Source organism: Onthophagus taurus, chromosome 1 (genome assembly GCF_036711975.1).
Source record: "Onthophagus taurus isolate NC chromosome 1, IU_Otau_3.0, whole genome shotgun sequence".
Taxonomy (NCBI): domain Eukaryota; kingdom Metazoa; phylum Arthropoda; class Insecta; order Coleoptera; family Scarabaeidae; genus Onthophagus; species Onthophagus taurus.
In genome coordinates, this window is record NC_091966.1 from 23675900 (window position 1) to 23697767 (window position 21868).

At 32.7% G+C, this 21868-nt stretch overlaps 1 protein-coding gene across 1 annotated transcript in view; it reads left to right on the plus strand.

Annotated features, from left to right (window-relative positions):
- Positions 1-21868, plus strand: part of LOC111425462 (calpain C) — a 145886-nt gene that overhangs the window by 115835 nt on the left and 8183 nt on the right. Inside the window, exon 4 of the mRNA XM_023059918.2 lies at positions 18516-18771. Coding sequence (XP_022915686.1) covers positions 18516-18771 — 256 coding nt within the window. The remainder of the gene's footprint in view (positions 1-18515; positions 18772-21868) is intronic.

Below are 21868 nucleotides of genomic sequence, written 5' to 3' on the forward strand. Positions count from 1 at the left end.
CTTAACGATCAAGTTGAAACTCAATATAAACCTTTGTTTATGTATTTGAAACATTTGAATTGATGAATGTTTTAGTTTTCCGTTCTCCCATTGTGCACTTGTTGAACTTGTTTTATAGAGAGGTTTTTCATTTATACTGGTCCTTAGTCTTGCCTCTTCTCTTCGCCGATATTGTTCATCCAAGAATTTTATTTTGTAAGTTACTTCACCACGCGTATTATAAAGTTTCAACGACTGTAACATTTTTTAACATTTATTTAACATTTTAACGTGTATGTTTTGTCTATTTTCATTTATATTATAGATTCAGACTGATGATTGGGTTGATACCCGAAACTAGTATCTGAGTAAATAAATAATTTTTGGCAAGTAAAAGAAGTTTTTTTAAATTATTTTAATTCAAATGTTAGAGAGTCGACTTTAAAGCTTTTAGCCACCGCGTCAACTTCGACCCTCTCCTATTCAAAAACTCTTTAGAAAGAAAGTTTAAGAGAAACATGTGTGCATAACAAGGGTGTGTACAGGTGTCCCAATTTCGATGTCCGCATAGGCTATCTCCGAAACTAAAAGAGATGGAAAAAAAGTAGCTTACATATCATGATCTCGTTTTTCGAGAAAATGCTAATGCAGAAAACTTCGAACTCCGTCTTTTGTTTTCGCCCTATCGGCAAAAACTGAAAATTTTGCAAAAACGACAATCGCGAATATCTCACTTATTATCAAAGTTGGAGTATTATAAATAAAACATTATATGGGCAACTTCTTACGAAGAATTCAGTGGCGTAGGTAGATTTTTTTCCCATCTTTTATTTTCGAGATTTTAGACGTACCTTTATTTTTTTAAATGGAAACCATAGTTGGCTATGACTTAAAATAATTTGGTATTTTCTTCTGATAACAAATATATATAGTTTGTGGGGTATATTTCTTATAGTTAATGAATAATTAACAAAAATTCATTTTGTTCTATCTAAAACTAATGTATGTATTTAAAAGTTAATGTTGCTATGGTGATAACCATACATACTATGATGGCACATAATGTATCAAATAATTGCTTAAGTTTGTATTTATAAATTCGATAACAACTCTGGAATTATGTGCTGGTACGAAGCACCAGCATGTTAAGTGTCAAAGTATAACAAAACTGAATAAAACTTTACAATGAATTTCGAAAATTATGAAAACTGTAACATGATGGAATGCTATATGTTATCAGATAAGAATGCGACGTTAGCCGCGGAATTATATTTCACAAGGTATCCAGAAAGAAGACAACCGCACGTAAGAACCTTCAGCCGGTTAGCAGAAAATTTAACAGATTTTTGGTCCTTCCCCAAACCAGAGTTGTTAGTGAATTTTTAAATACTGCTACAAACTTTGGCAATAATTGGAAACAATGTCTTGCATCATGGTATGGTTATCACCATAACAACAGTTAAGTTTTAAATACATACAATAGTTTCAGAAAGAACAAAAAAGATTGATACATTATGTTCCATCATAGTATGTATGTATGGTTATCACCATAGCAACATTAACTTTTAAATACATACATTAGATTTAGATGGAACAAAATGAATTTTTGTTAATTATTCAATAACCATAAGAAATATACCCCACAAACTATATATATTTGTTATCAGAAGAAAATAACAAATTATTTTAAGTCATAGCCAACTATGGTTTCCATTTAAAGAAATAAAGTTACGTCTAAAATGTCGAAAATAAATGATGGGAAAAAAATTCTACCTACGCCACTGAATTCTTCGTAAAAAGTTGCCCATATAATGTTTTGTTTATAATACTCCATCTTTGATAATAAGTGAGATATTCGCGATTGTCGTTTTTGCAAAATTTTCAGTTTTTGCCTATAGGGCAAAAACAAAAGACGATAGCTGTTCGGAGTTTTCGGCATTAGCATTTTCTCGAAAAACGAGATCATGACATGTAAGCTACTTTTTTTCTATCTCTTTTAGTTTCGGAGATAGCCTATGCGGACATCGAAATTGGGACACCCTGTACATAATAAGAGTAGAGTATTTGAAATGACAAAATCTAAGGAACGGTAATGAGTATACCTTAGTTGTCACCTTTAATAAAATAAGTTAAATTTAAATTGCTCATTGGCAGTGCCGAATTAACGATAACTAGGGCCCTAGGCGAAAAGTGGGCCAGCTTCCCCTGTTTGACTATTATGTACGATTAGAATTGCATGTTTAAGCCCCCCTGAGCCCAGGGCAATTGCCTATATTGCCTATTGGATAATCCGGCACTGCTGCATTGGTCACGCTTAAACAAATTGCAATACGCGTAATTAAAAAAAAATATATTGTAGTACTATGTTATATACAAATTATTGCATAAATTCGCAGTTTCTAGTTTGACGTTTGAACCTATCAAAACACATTTCTCAGAAAGTATTAACGTTAGAACGAAATATTTTTATATAAAGTTTAAAGAATATTGAAGATTACGAAATTGGCAGAAAATATATGCACAATTTCCCTTAAAACTTGTAACCAGAAGGGGCCAAACATTTCTTGGACGCTTCAAAACATAAAGAAAAGAAAATGGAATTTACATGCTACACCATTTCTTTTGAAATTAATATCTCAGATTTTTCTATAAATGATCACATTTTTGGTAACTGTAAAACAGCGTAAAATGCTTGTAAAACCGTTATAAATACGCACCTGTTGAACGCCGCCGGACTTCTGTTTGAAGCAGTTTTCACAGAAAAACTAACTGTATTATTTCCACTTTTATCGATAAACCTTATTAGATAATTCAGTTAGTTATGTAAGCGGTTACTATGATTTTTGGTAGCTATATATTAATAAATATATTCGGAACTGCATGCTTTTAAAATATTGGCACCCCCTATACATAACCGATTTCGCTGTGAAGTTACTTTTCTTTAAAAATTGTGAAAACATTATTTTTTCATATTAAAACAATTTTTACTATAATATAAGAAATTTTTTTAATTATCTTAGCAACAAAAAATTGTTAAATTTTTAAATTGGAAAAGATAAATAACCTTTATTTACCTTTTATGTATGATTTTATGTACAGGACATTCCTACGAACGAACGCAATCAACCTAATTAATTAAAAATAAAAAATATATACTTTTTCTAAAATATAAGCATATTTTCAAATAAAATATTTTAAAACCAAATAATTTACTGAACAAAAACAACAGAGATTGTTTAATACAATTTAGAATCATTACGTTTCAAATTGAATGGAAAACTATGGTCGTGGTAAAGTGACAAAGTAAATAACTGGGAGAGCAGCTCTGATGAAAGCTGCTTGAAATAATTTGACGCTGTTATAAGTCAATCATCGGGTAATTAAGGATATGTTTCTTCTTGTTAAGTTATAAAAAGTAATCGTGGGAAATAATTTCTGTGAGTAATTTCTAAAATGCTATAGTTTCTGTAATTATATACTTGAAGGACTAGAAGGTCTAATTATATTAATTTCGAGTGCAATTGCTATTTAAATATAAAAACAACAATAGTAATAAAATCTCATTTTCAATGTTTTTCATTTTACTTATTTATAGCTAATTAGGTATATAATTTTACCCGTGATAAGTTACCCATAAATTCCATCCATAAAAAAGACTTTTTTGTTGGTGTATTGATTTTAATGATTGAATAGTTCATTAGAAAGATCTCGCAGAGTAGAGCCTAACATAAATAAAATATATAAGAAAATTCTCCAACCTATAGAGTCCCAAAAATTGAAAACTAATTAACATAATATCAGGAATGATTACCAAATCAGAATGCGTATACAGTCTTGTACACAAAAGTGAATTTTGGTCGTCGCTAAATCATATGGGTAATCAGAAAAATGCAACAAAACACGAACTTGTTTCCAGACGTACGTGGCGCCAGGCGGTTCTTTGAAAAACAAAATCATATCCATAAGTATAACTTTTTTGTTAATGGTCCGATTTAAGTGTGTCATACCTTTTTGGAAAGATAAAACGAAAAAACTTCTTAACTTGCTATATTTATTAAATTTGAAGTCAAACTAGTTTTGGGGCTAGCCCCATCCTCAGTGACAACTGAATTTAAAAGGAGAAAATACAATGTTAAAATCATTTGAGAAAATATTAAATTAATTTTGGATAATATTGAAGTTAAACTTATAAAAATATATAAAAATGTAAATGACGAACAGGAGCAAAAACGAAAAACAACTAAACGCAGTTAAATAATCACTTAATAACAAACACATATCTCGTTGAAAAATAATCAAAAACCATGTTGAACCTTTAAGAAGCGTGAAGAAACAAGACTGAGGACAAATGTGAAACTGATGTGAAACAAATGTACAAACACACTGAAAAGAAATGAGAGAAAGAAAAAGAGAAAAAGTGAAATAGAATTTAAAGAGCGCCAAAAATGAATATAACTTATAAATTGAATTGTTATTTTAAATTTAGGTATGTAAATAAAGGTTTATACATATTTTGAATTTGATCATTTAAAGGTCTATAATTATTATAAACCTTAAAGACTAAAATACATTTAAATAAAGTATTTAATAATAGTACATTTATCCATTTAGGTAAAATATTTCATTGTTAAATGTATATAGAAATTCAGACTAGAACAAAATAGACAAAAATACCAAATACTTTAGGTAACTAAACTACTCAACAACTAGACTTATCAACTAGTTTCCACGATGTAGTTTCTTTTTCTAAAAATTAGTTATATCATCTCAGTAAATAGATAAATTAACTATCATAAATTTGACTAATTAGAATTGTATATGTCAGCTAAAGTACGTTAGATAAATGAATAAATTTTCTAGCATAAATAACTATTTGTCTAACAATTAAATTGATTTAGTTCAATTTTCCATGTCATTCTTCTCAGTGTATATCGAAACTATTACAGTGTCGATGGCACGGGAATATGTGGACGTTGGTTCTATTTATTAATTAACATAATATTGCAGAATATTATTCTATTACAAAATTATTTATGTACATATCAGGGATATTTTTATGCTGTAAAAAGGTTTGAAAATTGCTGAAAACTGTTCAATAAAGGAAAGTTATACTACACTTTCCTTTATTGAACACAACTACTACATAGTCTTTCGACAATTTAAGTGGCATTATAACGTCGTTGTTGGTAATAAAAGAATGACTTTTCTGGCTAATTGTCAAATTTTGTTTTAATTTTGTGTTTAATTTTTGGGTCCATTACAACCGGCGAGACGATAGCAACAAACCGCCCAGGGCCCATATCTTCGTTATCTAGAAAGATAGCGAAAAACTAAGCACACGGTTGGAAAGCTTGGTCTTTTCTCTATCTTAAACCGAGTTTTCGTCCGCCGATATGTTGATAATAAGAGCAAGAAAACATACGAAACGTCGCGCTGCATTCAATTTACCTCAAAATTACCAAACTTCACGGCCTTGTGGAGCCGTTATCAGAAGGAAATTCAACAAATGGTTTACATATTCGAAAAGAGCTAACCTTGGCCTGTCTTATTTCTAGTTTTCATTCAAGAAGAAACGCACCTGAAAAACAACCTACAGGTAGCAGAACGCAATCACTTCTTACCCTAACTTTCTTATTTGATGAAGGAAAAATTGGAGCAAAGTTTTATCCGAGAGAATCCTAATTTCATTTCATATTGACAGATAATTTTTCATTCACTCTTAATTTATTTAAAACCGTTTAAAAACATACAAGTACGAAGGCTTTCACTAACACTAACACTAGCACTATCACTACAACTAACACTAGACCTAGAACTAGAAACTTTCGGGTTGAGCTGTGAGTTTTTTGAACAAATGTTTGACGTTTCGGGTGTCATGTCGCAACCTTCTTCAGAAAACAAGTTGGAAGCGAACCCGAAGGTTTCTAGTTCTAGGTCTAGTGTTAGTTCTAGTGATAGTGCTAGTGTTAGTTCTAGTTTTAGTTTTACGTGTAGAAACATATTAAACTGTTCAAAACGGAAAGATTATTTCATGTTACACCTATTTTATCAGAATCTGGAAGAATTTGAGCGATTTTAGACTCGAATTGTTGAATTGTATTTTGCTGGTTTTGAATCTGGTAACGTTACCAACCTTTGCATTTACACTCAGTTCATCTATTTAAAAAACGCGTATGCAAACGCGTAAGCGAAGTGCGTCGCACACCGTTGAAAAGAGCAGAAAATTTCCCATAAGATGAATATAGTTCTAGAGTTTTCTCTCCGACATACAAGAGAGTTATTGACCTAAGCGTGGTTTAGCCGCGGCAAAAATTCGTGGTTTAGGTAGTTCATAATTAGAAAAAAGGATTGGGCAAACGTGTGATCCCGGTGTGTCACACATCGTTGGAAAGAGCAGGAAATTTCCCATAAGCTGAATACAGTTGTAGAGTTTTCCCCCTATCAAATAGGAAAGTTATTTGTGCAAGAAATATATGCGTGGTTTCATCGGTAGGGGCTTTTTCAGGTGCGTTTTTCTTACAGACGCTGATAGATATTGGCGGACGAAAACTCGGAATAAGATAGTCCAAGGTCAGCTCTTTCCGAATATGTAAACCATTTATTGAATTTCGATCTGGTAACGGCTGCACAAGGCCGTGAAGTTTGGTAATTTTGAGGTAAATTGAATGCAGCGCGACGTTTCTTATTTTCTCTTGCTCTTATGATCAACATATCGGCGGACAAAAACTTGGTTTAAGATAAAGAAAAGACCAAGCTTTCCAAACGTGTTCTTAGTTTTTCGCTATCTTTATAGATAACCAAAATATTGGCCCGAAAATTAAACTGAAATACAAGGGAAAAATTTGTTGCTGGGCTGATAAACGATTGTGTAAAGGTGTGATTGAGATGTGTTATATACCGATGAAAAGAGTAGAAAATTTCCCATAAGACGAACATAGTTCTAGAGTTTTCTCCCCGTCATATAAGAGAGTTATTGACCCAAGCGTGGTTTAACCGTGGCAAGAATTCGTGGCAGCGCGACGTTTCTTATTTTTTCTTGCTCTCATTATCAACATATCGGCGGACGAAAACTCGGTTTAAGATAGAAAAACGACCAAGCTTTCCAATCGTGTGCTTAGTTTTTCGCTAGCGTTATAAATAACAAAGATATCCGTCCGAAAAGTACATAGATGGAAATACAAAAGTAAAGTTTGTTGCCAACTGTAGGCTCATTTTCAGGAGTGTTTTCTTGACAGACGCCGACAGATATTGACGGACGAAAACTCGGAATAAGATACTCCAAGGTCAGCTCTTCCCGCATATGTAAACCATTTATTGAATTTCCGTCTGGTAACGGCTGCACAAGGCCGTGAAGTTTGCTAATTTTGAGGTAAATTGAATGCAACGCGACGTTTCTTATTTTTTCTTGCTCTTATTATCAACATATCGGCGGACGAAAACTGTTTAAGATAGAGAAAAGACCAAGCTTTCCAACCGTGTGCTTAGTTTTTCGCTATATTTCTAGATAACGAAGATATGGGCCCTAGAAGTAGGTGGAAATATAAAGGAAAAGGTTTGTTGCTATCGTCTCGCCGGTTCCATTACATTCTTAACAACTTTTCTATTGTTCCGTAAGCGTTTCGCTCAAGTCTCTTCTGGCATTTTGTTTGACTTTGCGTTTATTACACATCTCGTATTAAGTTATATTTATTAGTTAGTTACGGACAATTAACAAAAAAGTTATATTTATGGATATGATTGTTTATAACGTTTTTAATCGTTTATGTAACGTTATTGTTAGAATTTTCGTTTGTTTTGTTGCACTTTTCTAATTATCGATATGATTTAGCGACGACCAAAATTCATTTTTGTGTAGAAGACAGTATACGCATTCTGATTTCTTAATCATTCCTAATATTATGTTAATTAGTTTTCAATTTTTGGGACTTTAAAGTTAGAGAATTTTTTTTTTATATATTTTACTGTTTTTCGCGGAATTGAGGTGTTCCCGCCCAAAATCTGCGCCGCCAAAACTGTGTAAGACTCTACTCTACCAGATCTTTCTAATGAGCTATTAATCATTAAAATCGATACACAAACAAAAAAGTTTTTTTTATTAATGGAATTTATGGGTAACTTCACATGGGTTATAATTTTAAAATATAACATTCCACGTGTTATTAATTTTTCTTTCGAAAACTTATTAAGGTAATAATTCTTCGTCGATAATTAGTATAATCGATAAAATTAATGAATAATTAGTCAATGCCCTGACATTTATTTATTTGTAGATATCTAACACAAATGGAATTGTGTTGGTGAATTCACCACAAAAGTGAATTCGCAATCTCGTTGCCTACACGCACAAATAACTTATGGACTGTGTGGTGCACTTAAAATAAATAAATGTGTATACGTGGCAGGTGGTTCACTTTCGATTGCGTTGGTTGACACTGGGATTCCGTGGGTGCTACACGGCGGGTTATTTCCATTGTACGAAAACCCACAGGTTCTACCCAAAAAACCCGTAGAACAACATCATCATATAAATGTATAAAACAAAGAATTCTTTTCTCTTCGTTTAATGATGTTTGATCAGATACGAATAAGAATTTAGTTTTATAAACAGTTTTAACAAACCCATGCCTCGTTGTATAATCGTTTATCATGTTTATCAGTTGTTTTTTAAAGCTAGGTATAAGCAAGGATATGTAAATTGTTAAGAATATTCGTTAAAGGTATATAACAGTTGTTTTTTTTTCTGGCTAGTTTATCTGATTGATTTATGATTTCGGATGTCCCGATACTTGTATAGAATAATTCATTCGTTCCGTTCGCGACGACGCGTGCAGGAAGAAGACGATTATAAACCATTACGTTATGCGAATCCGAAGAAATTATGTATTACCTACGCGCATTTAATGGATTTATGTTATCCTGTAAATCGTGTTTTGATGTCATCCTGTCGGCTCTAACAAGGGAGCTAGAGTTCTTAAAAAAAATCGCACACACATAGAATATATCTGTGGGAAAGATGCATGTTCGTGATACAACAATATCACTACTACCCGTGTCACAAGTCAAGGCCCCTCAATTTAGAGATCAATATCTTCGCAACCGTTCCAAGAAAAAAATAGCGGTCAAGTTTGCCGCAATCAGTGGACTATGTAACATACTTGAATTTAAATTCTTTTGCTGCGCGGTTTTCTGTTTATCACGAGTTAAATGAAATAAGCGCCTGATTTTTAAGGGTGCCAATAACTAATCTATGCGAAGTTAGCCCCCAATTAGATAGGATTTTACATGTATAGTATTTTGATTATAACAAGAGAACCAGTCAACCGATTTCGATAAACAATGTCTCATTCGAAAGCTTAATCCTTGGCCAATACGAAAGTGTCCGATTCGAAACCTCTTTCGAATTCCGTTAAAACGCCAAAATAATGCGAAGATACACGAAAATAATACACAAATGATCTTTTTAAGTGGTGATAACCCGTAAACGATGTACCTGATGATCAAGATCTATACGTCATTCGATTCGTCATAGTTTCTTCTATCGAAATCACGAAATGCCCGATTTCAGTTCTTTCCCGTTAACTTTGTACAGCCCTCCAATTGACACCGTGTTCGGCTCGTTGTTTATGCACGTATGAATGCACGAAAGTTTAGCCCCCAATATAAAAAAAAATTAATTTAAACTAAATCGACTATAATTAGAGAATGGTTTGACGGATTTTTATGTTTTATATCTCAATGAAAGTTGTGTGTTTCTGGCTGAATGTGGTTGTCGAAATGCCCGATTCTAAATGTTTAAGGATTTTGAATAAAACACAAAAAATTAATTAATCAAATAAGGCCCACTTTTACCACCTCTTGATAAATTTATCCGATAGAGAATTACCATGGTTACAGCGGTTTTAAGCGCTCTCATTGGTTAAGGCCCACTTTTACCACCTCTAGTTAAAGTGGTTGTTAACTTTAACTAATAGTTAGCGCAAAAATCGGCTTTTACCACCATATTTACCTTGTTGATAGCGCTAACTAATAGTTATTTTCGGTCTATCCTTAACTATCGGTTTGGGGGTCCGGTTAAATATTTACCTCATTGATAAACTTGGTTCAAAGTATTTTTAAGCAGATGGCGTAATATAAATCTAACCTAAAATCATAATAAACGCTTACATTCGCTCAAAACTCCATAATAGTGAGTAAAACGGTGTATTGTCGTGTTATAACAGTGTTACACAGCGATAAAATAAAAAATCATGGATTTCGAAAGGTTTGAAATTGGTGAGCAACCAAGTCAAGTAAAAGTGTTATTTCTTCAGGTTTAAAATTTACCCCCCGAATACGCCTTTCGGTCTGATTTGCGGTTTTTATTTTTTTGTGATCGTTAACTGCCACTAACAGAACTGACAGGTTTATGAGAATTACCCACGAATTACCGGCGGACAAAGGAGAAACCTGTAATACCTCTTTTACACGTGGTCACCAACAGTCATTATAATATTCCCCTAGATTTTTACGTTAACTACTACATAGCCTATCCATTAGTTAGATCGAAATGGTAAAAGTCGTTTCGCAGTTAACTAATAGATAAACGTTATCTTATAGTTAGACTAACGACCAGTTTAACTAGAGGTGGTAAAAGCGGGCCTAAGTCAGTCAATTATCTCTTTTGTTAATTGACCAATTTTAGTCATCAACATCTCGATCGAAAGTATGATCTACAATGAATGCGAAGGCGGATTACAAAAATGTCCGATTACAAAATTTACTAATTACCTACGTACGGTTATTTAAATGACTCCAAGTATCTACCGACTGGAAGTCTAGCTCCCAATAAGAAAAAATGAGTTTGAATAAATTCTCTACAACTAAAGCACGGTTTGACCGATTTTAATGTTTTATATCTCAAACGAAAACTTGCTACTGGCTAAATAATTATGTCGAAATGCCCGATTCGAAATATTTAAGGATTTTGATTAAAATACAAAAAACTACTTAATCAAATAAGTCAATTATCTCTTTTATTAATTGACCAATTTTAGTCGCCAACATCTCCATCGAAAGTATGATCCACGGTGAATGCAAAAATTGAAATTCCCGATCTCTAAATTTGCTAATTAAGTACGTACGATTGTTTAAACGACTCCGGTGACTTTACTGCCTGGAGGTCTACTCCCCAATTATATAAATAATTTTTTGTAAGCGGATTATTACTAGAGAACAAATTAATGTGAAAATGTTCCAAATATTCTACTAATCATAATAAACTATGTAAACAAAAGAACAAAGTAATAGACTGATTTAAAATCTATTTGTACTAAATAAAACAGAAAATCATTTTTTCATTTTTGGATTTAGTATTTCTACCTTTAATATAATTTATTGTAGTCTTCTAGTCTTCCTTTTTCAAATTTTATATTTTTAGCTGTATATAGTTACACACAAAAAACGCCCCAACCCATAACTCTGTTTATATTGAAATATAAATAAAGTTCTCAGAGGCAAGGTGCTAATTTACATTTCTTTCAATTTTTAAAATTCTTTTGAAATCTTCTATTACATCCAATTGTCAACTTTTTCTTCAAGTTGTATAATATATTTTTCTCTTCATTACAAAAGTTAAAATGTTTTCCGAATATTCCATAAAGAATAAAGCATAAGTGACAATAAAAATAAAAAATGTTAAAGAATGTGGACAAAATCAGTCAGCACACTCTAAGTCGTTTAAACAACCGTATGCATTTAATTTCTTCACGGTGAATGCAAAGATCATACTTTCGATCGAGATGATGTTGACTAAAATTGGTCAATTAACAAAGGAAATCCTCTTAAATATTTCGAATCGGCCATTTCGACAACCGCATTCAGCCAGGCGAGATATAATTGAGATATAAACCATTCAAATCCGTCAAACCATTCCCTAATTATAGTCGATTTATCGTAAATTATTTTTTTCATATTGGGGGCTAGACTTCCAGTCGGCAATTCGCGGGGTCATTTCAATGGCTGTACGCAGGTAATTAGTAAATTTTGAAATCGGGCATTTCCGCCTTCGCATTCATTGTGGATCATGCTTTCGATCGAGATGTTGATGACTAAAATTTGTTAATTAGTTAAGGAAATAATTGATGTGTTTGATAAATTCGTTTTTTGTGTTTTAATCAAAATCCTTAAACATTTAGAATCGGACATTTCGACAACCGCACTCAGCCATACACAAACTTTCGATTGAGATATAAAACATTAAAATCCGTCAAACCGTTTTCCAATTATAGTGAATTTAGTTTAAATTAATTTTTTTATATTGGGGCTCGACTTTCGGGCGTAATATAAACAACGAGGCGAACGTGTCATTCCGAGGGCTGTACAAGGTTAACGGGAGAGAATTGAAATCGAGCATTTCGTGATTTCGATAGAAGAAACTATGACGAATCGAATGACGTATAGATCTTGATCATCGGGTACATCGTTTACGAGTTATCACCACTTAAAAAAGGTCATTTTTGTGTTATTTTCGTGTATCTTCGCATTATTTGGGCGTTTTAGCGGAATTCGAAAGAGATTTCGAATCAGGAATTTCCACTTTCGTATTGGCCAAGGATTAAGCTTTCGAATGAGGCATTGTTTATCGAAATCGAACAACAAATTGTTTTTAAAACATCCCGAACTTCAGAAGAGAGGATTGGTATCGTTAGTATCATTAGCTTTATCTGTTATTTCTTCGGTTCTCTCATCTCTCAGGGTTCTCGATGTCCTCAATAGAGCTCAAGCGTAATTTAAAATTCACTTTATATTAAAGTTTGTTAAGATACAATTCTGGATGTAGTATTTTCTATTTGCTTATCCAACCTAATCTATTCTGCTGCATTTCATGTGATCCAGACGACACGCTATCTTTCCATCTTTTTGGAGGTCGTTCTGGCGACATTTTGAATATTCCTACGCAATTTCTGGCAATTCTTTTCCATTCGTGCTCGTTTCAAATTTGCTGCTTGGATGCTGTCTGTTTCAAGCATCCAAGATAGCGCATACCTTCACTCTCTCATTCTTCCTGAATTTCTGCGCTTATTCTCTAATGTCAGAATGTCTTTCTAGAAATTGATCTCAAAATCGCCATCGCGCTGGTACGGATTATCCTTGTGATTTCTCCTGTATCTCATTATATGTCATTATTTACCTGACGCAAGATTTGTATATACTCACTTTGGTCTCTGTAGATATGCAGTTGTTTCTGCAGATCGTCGTTCTTAGTGCTCCCTTTATTCTTGCTAACTGGTTGACCTGTTCTCACGTTGAACTTGAATTCTGCGTAAGACGATATATTTACGCCCAAATAAATATATTGCATCATCCGTGTAGTATATGATTTTGAGCGGTGATCTGTTTTTCCGAAGCCCTTGTTGTTCCTCACTTGTTATGTGGTGAATGTGGAGTTGCTCGGTAATTCTCTGTTGTGAATTCTATTTCCTCAACTTCATCAGTATCTATTCTCCCTATTTTTTGTACTTCGGCGTAATTTACATCACCGTTTCTTTCTATATACAGACCTTGAAAATGGCTGTTCCACTTGTCTGCTTTATTATTGTTATTTCGGGCCACTGTTTCATTTATTTCCCTTTTGTTGCTGTGAACATTTTCCAGATTCGTCTTTAAGTTCCATATACTTAGGTCTTTTTCCATATCTTTTCTAAACTCCTCCCAATGTTCTCTATTTAACTCCATCTGTTCTTATTTTTTATATAATTGATGTAGTTTCTTGACCTCTTCTTGGATTTATACAGTAAGTGGGCTTTCTTTGTTTCTTGGACTAGTAGTTTTAGTTATAGTAGTTTTAGCTCTGGTGTGAACAAAAGTTTTTCGTTCCTATAGGGAGTATTAGTATTGACGATCCTTATGTATTATATGTACAATTTATGGTTTTTGAGACCTTCCATGCATTATTTACTGTGCATTGCTGCTGCATTAGGGTATATCTAATTTGTTGAACAAGACACTGACATATAGGTCCCTTGTAATCTCAATTTTTAGATTTAATATTGTATTTTTTAAGAGATTTTTATGTAGATTTGTTTAGATTCATGATCTTTTCATTGTTATTTCTCCTAACACTGGATTGTAGTCCGATTCTATGTTGGCGCATGTTAAGGATTCATACAATATTCGTTCCTGTCCATATTATTACTCTGTTTATTATTACGTAATCTATTGCATTGTCCTTATGGTTCCTTGAAACTTGGAAGACAATCTTACTTGAACACTCATTGTTAAAGTGAAATTCTTCAAGTTGATCGTAAAAGCTTTCAGCTTTCATCTTTTGTATTCTCCTTTGCAGCATTAATTCATCTCGTGTTTTTAAGAGAATTGTGCATTTATTTTTTGAAATGTTAGTTGGGAGCAAACAGTTTTTATTTCTTTTTGCTAATTTAATCACCTGTTCGTTTTTCTTTTATATTCTTTCCAAATTGCACAAGTTTGCAAATATTGTTTTTAAGTTGGTTGTTTTTCAATCAAGTTAAATGCATGAAAACCTGTTTGCACACGTAAACAGTAAGCCCATTCTTTGTGAATACTGTGTATTTCACCTGAAATTTGTGACATTTTGTACTCCTAACCTCTTGTAGATAACATTCCTGTCTGCTTAACGTCTACAACATGTACCCACCAGTTTTGCTATCCTGAGAAATTTGATCTTTCGAGGAAAACAACAGTTTTTAAGAAAGACACGTACAGGAAAATTTTTTTTAATCCAATTCATTTCAGTTTCTCATCGTAGGCTTGTGCTATTCTGTATAACATCTCTATTACACGCCTCTGAGGAAAATTTTGTTGTGAATCCTTGCCTATATGTCCAGGCAACTATCAGCCTCCTCTGATAGTTGCCTGATCGGCAATAAGGCATGCGAAATAATTTGAGCACCATATTATATAAATTATATAAATATAATACAATATAATACAAATAAATACAATATAATTTTCAATCTGTAAATTAAGGTTTCGTCAACTCCAGTAATGCTAGCCGAATTTCCGTCATTAGTATTCAATTAGTATCCAACACCAGCTTTTGGAATATCTACTAAGAGACCCATCTCCTGCCTGCATTTCTCTTGAATTAGTTTTTCTGTCTCGGCTATAGTCTTTTTATCTTCTCCAGATATTGCTTGCCACTTTCTAATTGGAAGCTTGTATGACAAGTGAAGGATTGACTCAAACAACCGTATTTTTGCATGAAGGACGGATATTCCCAATGATAGTGATTCTGGGTTCACATCTTTCCTCTTTGATAGCTTTTTGAAGTTAGCCCATACAAGTATTGTAGATGCTGTCTTAGTTGCGGCATTGCATATTGCCCCATGAATCATAGTAAATAACAGTTTGTGTTCAATTTCAAGGTCAGGCCCTCTTTTCAAAGGTACTCTAGTTTATTGTAGCTCTTTTACTTGATATTCTACATACAGTGTGACCCATTTGAAAGCGGAACGCCCTCGTAAAATTTGTATTTATTATCCGATTTCGATAATTTTTTGAATTGTAGAGCGTAAAAAACTGTACCTCAGGACAAAGAGTCATGTTTTTCTTAAAAAAACCAAGGCCTACTATTTCACTTTTTAGGTGCAAAAAATGAAGAAATCATATTAGGAAATTTTTTACAAAAAATCTGAGTACACCACTGCATTAAGCGCCTTTTGAAATGGGCATATACCAAATTTCATCAAAAATGGTTAAAAATTAAAACCGTTACAGATAATTGAAAAATATCATTTTTCATGAATTTATTTGATCTATGTGCGATGACGAAATCATTAGTTTAGCGATTGAGATTCCCGATGTTAAAGAATGCAGTGAAAGTTACTACAACTGGCTGCTAAATTAGGCGATCATTTTCAGAAGCATGATCCTATCGAGGAGAGATCTACCAAATTTCAACGAGACATTAAATTATTAATGGGCAGTTATCGTGAATTGTATAACAGCCTTATGGAACACAATGATCGATGACAGAATTTGTGATTAAAACCACTAAAACGACAGCACAGCTTGAGAAAGAAAACGCATCAAAAAGTGATAGCAATTAGAAATTAACTTTCGTTTTTGTTTCACTAAATAATGATTTTTTATCTACTTTTAAGAGTTCAATGAAAACTTTTATTTTTTCATTATTTAAACTTACGAATTATTTATTAAGTAAAAATAGAATTCAGTGTACTTATTTTTGATCGGGTTAAGCATTTGAAATAGATTCTCTTTTGGGTGTTGTTAAACGATACAACATACAACTTTTAATGGTGACTGTATGTCAAGTTCATTAACTTAGGTATAATATTTAAAAACTTACAATTAGAATAGATTTACAAGTTTCTACAATGAAATACAATTTCAGTTTAAAAGAAAGAAACTCCTTAATTCTAACACGAGCAAAATGTCTGTGTAACGATGCAGAAATAGCTAAAGTTCAACATGAATGTGTTACATTCTTTTATATAAGCAGCCTCCAATGTTCGATCTAATCATGTGAGAATAGTAAATTATACCAAACATTAAAATTTCAGTTTATAATGGATAAAGAAAATAGAAAAGAAGTTAGTTTCAAATTTAAATAACACATCGGTCTTTAGAATTTAATAGTAAAAGTTTATACAATATCATTTTTAAATCGGTTAAAAAAATTAAAACTAATTTTTATTTTTGTCCAGCTTCTGAGTGTCTCATATATATGTAGTAGCTAAAAAAATAAGACATTTATATATAGCATAATATATAATACATAAAAAAGAATGGGATAAAATTCTCCATATTTCTCTAATAAATATAATAAAATATGATGTAGGTAAACGTAAAAACTTTTTGAGAAATACTAAAATGTTTAATTCAATTCAAGCAGACATGTTTCGAAACTAATGTTTCATCTTCAGTACTTAGAATATTATACAATATAATGGAAAAATATTTTGTTAGTAGGTGGGGTTTAGGAATGGATCTAAATTTCTTTCAGCTTAATTTACAAACAAAAAATTAATTTAACAAAATTAAAAAATTCAATAATATAGTTAAAATCTTGGAAGGTAACATATGTTACCTTAGTATTTCTCAAAAAGGTTTTACTTTTACCTACATTATATTTTACATAAAAAAGACATAAAATACTTTATTTATCCTATTTGAGGAATTTTAAAAACGAAGTTTTTTCTTCTTCAAATAGATGAGAAATATTTTGTTTTAAATATCTCAAATCTGTACGTGTTAGCACGGGAATACTCACATTTATATTACTTATACGTACGTAAAGTCACGCCCTGTTGTATCCTGTATAAACTTAAACACGCATTTCCTGCACAAAACGTGCCTGGCGTGCGAACAAATATGTATTGAGCCCCGCACTCAACACTATCACTTTAAAAACGATATTAAAGAGAAATGTCCTCCCAAATTAATGTTAATAAAAAGCTTTTATTCTATCTAGAATTAGAAAGAAAACTTTCAGATGTCGTACAACTATAGTTGGTACTATTAATATAATAACACGTAATTTTCCCCTCAATTTAATCCTAACGAGTAAAACAACGGACAATTATACAAAAAAATAAAAATTATTCGATGCTTTGTCTTCACTCTTCTTCTATCGCTAAACTCACGACTTATAAATTAAAGTTAAATGTTTTGCTGTTCTTAGTAATTATATATTCCGGTTTTAAGCAGACAAGGCACATTATTTATATCGATACAGTTACGTTTTTGCAACGTAAAACTTTTTTCAATTTCTTCTACCCTACCTCTTTAGTAAATAGTAATATACGTTGTGGAGAGAGCTTAAAGGGTATTTAATGATTTACTCGTTGCTCTGAGCGTCGAGACGTTATTATTGAATAAATGCAGAACGGTGGGACAAATAAACAACGAGAGCGACTCCTTTTATAAATTGATTGCTCCACGAAACGAGCTCAATGGGAACCTTGGGATTATTTATTGCCTATTATGCGCTTGTGGCCGATCAGAACCGCAAAAATCTTTAGATAAATAGCGGGGTTTCTGCGCTATTGAGCTGGAATTCTATTCAGAAATCTGCGTATATCAAGAATTTGAAACGGGTGGAAACGATCGTTAACGTTTTAAGTATCATTATAATGTTACTGAACTATGCTTTAAAGAATCTAAGTTATATTATACTAAACAAAAACAACATTTTAAATAAAATGAGTAAGGTTATAAAATAGTTTTGATTTGGTGTTTGTGTGAAAGAACAAGTTAAATTTTTTTATTAAAAAAATTAAAGAAAAGATGGGAATGACAGATAAAAGTTTAAGTATAAGCATATGTGTAAGAAGGCAATTAACAGCATCTGGTTGGTGACCGAGAATGCGACCTTGACTAATAAAAAACCTGAGCTTGTTTGGCAAGAAATTATACTCCCAGAATAACTAACCATTTTCAAGAATTTGAAACAAGTTGTAAATGGATCATTTTTGTTCATGTTTTATGTTATTAAAACCAAAATGTTACATAATTTAATAATTCAATTTTATCTAATTTATCTATCTTGATTTTAGGTGATCGATGGTTGGTATCTTGTTTGGGCGTCTTATTCTTAAACAAAGGATTATTCTACCGAGTAGTTCCCGCAGATCAATCTTTTAATGGAGAACAATACGCGGGCGTATTCCGATTTAGATTGTGGTGGTGTGGTGAATGGACAGAAGTTCTTGTCGATGACCGATTGCCCACCGTTCATGGACGATTAGCTTTCCTACAAAGCCAACATTCCGATTATTTTTGGGCAGGATTACTTGAAAAGGCTTATGCAAAGTATGTTCAATAAATAAATGGGTATATTAATTAAAACAATATTCCATCAAATATTGTTTTTAACACACAGGAATAATTATAGCCAGCATATTGTTTTTGAAGTTATTAATTACTATTATTTTATTATTTTCTATTTCTACTATCTAAAATGTAAACAATTTTATAATTTTCTCACAATATTTCAAAGAAGATACTTATTTAATTCCATCAACGGTTACTCTTGGGATGATACGAAATATGACGATATGTTTCATTAATTTCATTATACTTACACAGGCAGTTAAAAAGTTTATTGTTCATTTGTTCATTGATTTAATTTGTTGTATAAAAAGATGTCCCACACGAACAGTAATTGTATAAGAGACAAGAATTAAATATTGCTGATCGTTTGTTGCGAGTACAGTTTTGTCTACTATTATGGGAAAATGTACTATTGATGCTGCGATTTTAGAAAAAGTGCTTTTTACTGATGATCATTAATTGGAGAAATGCTCAATATTGGACTAAACAAAATCCAGATTTTACGCTGCGTTGGATAATAACCTGACATATTGCTTTTCTTACGATTTGTTTTCATGGGCCTACGACTAATAGCAGTATTTCAAAAACGAGTTTTTATTTATTTATTTTTGCGAATAACTCCAAAACGATACGTCTAATCAAAAACCTCTAGGAGTGAAAATAATTTTATAAAGAAATAGGGTTTTTGTAAATCAGTTGAAAAATTTAAGGGTTTACGACATAATACAAAAGTTTTAAGAAAATAACCTTTGTGAACACCCTGTATAGCATTGTTCCCGTGGTTACATATTTTCAAAAGTGACCTTAAACGATTTCTCATGATAACGTTGCACTTCTGCCAAATTTTATCTTTCTAAAACAAACCATATTTAAGAAAATGTATAAAAATTTCTTAACTTTGAACGACCATTTATGGGTTTAGACCAAACATTTTTACACGAATCGTCATCATTTTTACTCTAGAATTTGTGATTGAAATTATGCCACAACTTACAGAAACACCTGTAGAAATTTTTGGGTGGTATTATTTTCTAAGCATGCTCTATCGTTTTTATTTGTTGATTTAAAAATTTCGTCACTATTACTATCAATTATTGATATTTTACTGATAATCTGTTTATTCTACTTTTAAACGACCTGCACATAAACATTTGGTGCAGTAAAAAACGTAGTTAAGTCTGTTCAATTCAATTATTACCTACAAATTGGCTATCAATGAGAACCCTTGTACAAACTTTCGAAAGAATCCGCATAATCCCAAGAATTGTCTAACTTCGTGAACATTCGTCGGTGTCTCAAAATTCATTACAGCTTGGGTTTTTTGCTCACATGGCCGTATACCCTCACTATCAATTTCAAACCCCAGGTAATCTAGTCGCGTATGCAGGAATTTACATTTACTGAGTTTTAATGTTAAGCCTAGCTCTCGCAATACTCCCAACACTTTTCGTAGTTTCGCGATACCCTCTGCTACTGTATCACTCGGTATTAGCATATCGTCCATATATGTTAAAACAATGTTCGGTCCAATGCGTTGCACGACACGCTGCATAAGAGTATTAAATATATTTGGTGCGTTTACCAAACCAAACGGCATTTTATTAAATTCGAATTGTCCCTCGGTCGTCACAAACGCGGTTAAATGTTTAGATTGGTCATTTATCGGAATCTGATAATACCCACTCATAAAGTCTAAGGTAGTGAAATATTTGTTACCCGCCAACATGTCTAACTGTTCGTCAATCGAGGGCATCGTCACATGTGATGTTCGCGTTATGGCATTTAAGCGTCTATAGTCTACACACAGTCTTTGCGAACCGTCTTTTTTAGGAACTAAAATCACTGGTCTTGAATATTCCGATGTTGATTCGCGAATGATGCCGGCTTTCAAAAGATCGTCTATCATAGATTTCACTCGCTCGCGTTCCGCGTATGGTAGTCTATATGGTCTGCACCGCACTACATCCTGACTTGTAAGATCAATGTTCATAGTTACCAGGTCAGTGGTGCCAATGTCACAGGAGTTCGTAGAGAAAACTGAATCAAAAAGAACTTACCAAGTCTCGAACACTTTGAATCTCGTCACAACCTATGTCCGAATTTATGTTCACATATTCGTTCTGACATCTTGTTTTTTCTATTCTGGAAATATTTTCGATGGTAAGCATCTTATTTTCTTTGGTTACTCTTATCCCTGGCTGATCCAATGCACTCTGTCCCACTATCATCGATTCCTGTTGCGCTTCATTTTGTACAATGAAAACAACCGCCTCGATTTTGACTCCATCTATCTCTAACAGCAATGTTCTCTTTCCTACAGATTCACACATTCCTTGTCCGAAACCTCTCAGTTTAATCTGGTGTGGCACATACTGTATGTTGATCTCAATGGCTGTCTCTTCTCTCATAGTGACGTCACTTCCAAGGTCGATGAATGCCAATGTCTTCCTTCCATCTATGTTCACGTCTTTGTAATATTCACTTTTCTCTTCCATAGTTGCAACTTTCTTTACTGATGGTTGTTTCACATTTGTGAGTGTAGATGATTTCTTTGAACAGTAGTTTGCTTTATGTCCAAATTGTTTGCAGTTGAAGCATTTGAGGCCCTTCTCCTTGAATTTACATTCAGCTGCAAAATGACCTTTTTCACCACAGTTATAACAACATTTTGGTTTCTCTCTTAGCCTGGTCTCGTCATCTTTTTGTTCATGTTGTCTCGGCCTGCTTGTTCTTGTTTGCTTCTGCTTCCTTATCTTGTCGTAAATCTCCAGTTTTTCTTTAAATTCACTATTGTTTTTCGCTCCGTACAAAACAGTTTTGTTTGTTGATTCGTCTTCTATCCCATCTATTATGTATTGATACAATGCATCTTTCTCTATATTTCCTCGACTTCCTAGTTCTCGCATTTTCAAAAAGTACTCTCCCACTGTTTCATCACTCTTCATTCGTCTCTGTCACAGCATTTTGTGCAACTCAGCACTGTTGAATTTTTTGCCAAACTCATCTTCTAATTTTATTTTCAGCTTTTTCCATGTCGTGATTCCTCTTTCACTCTGGATAAATAGCTTTGCTACTC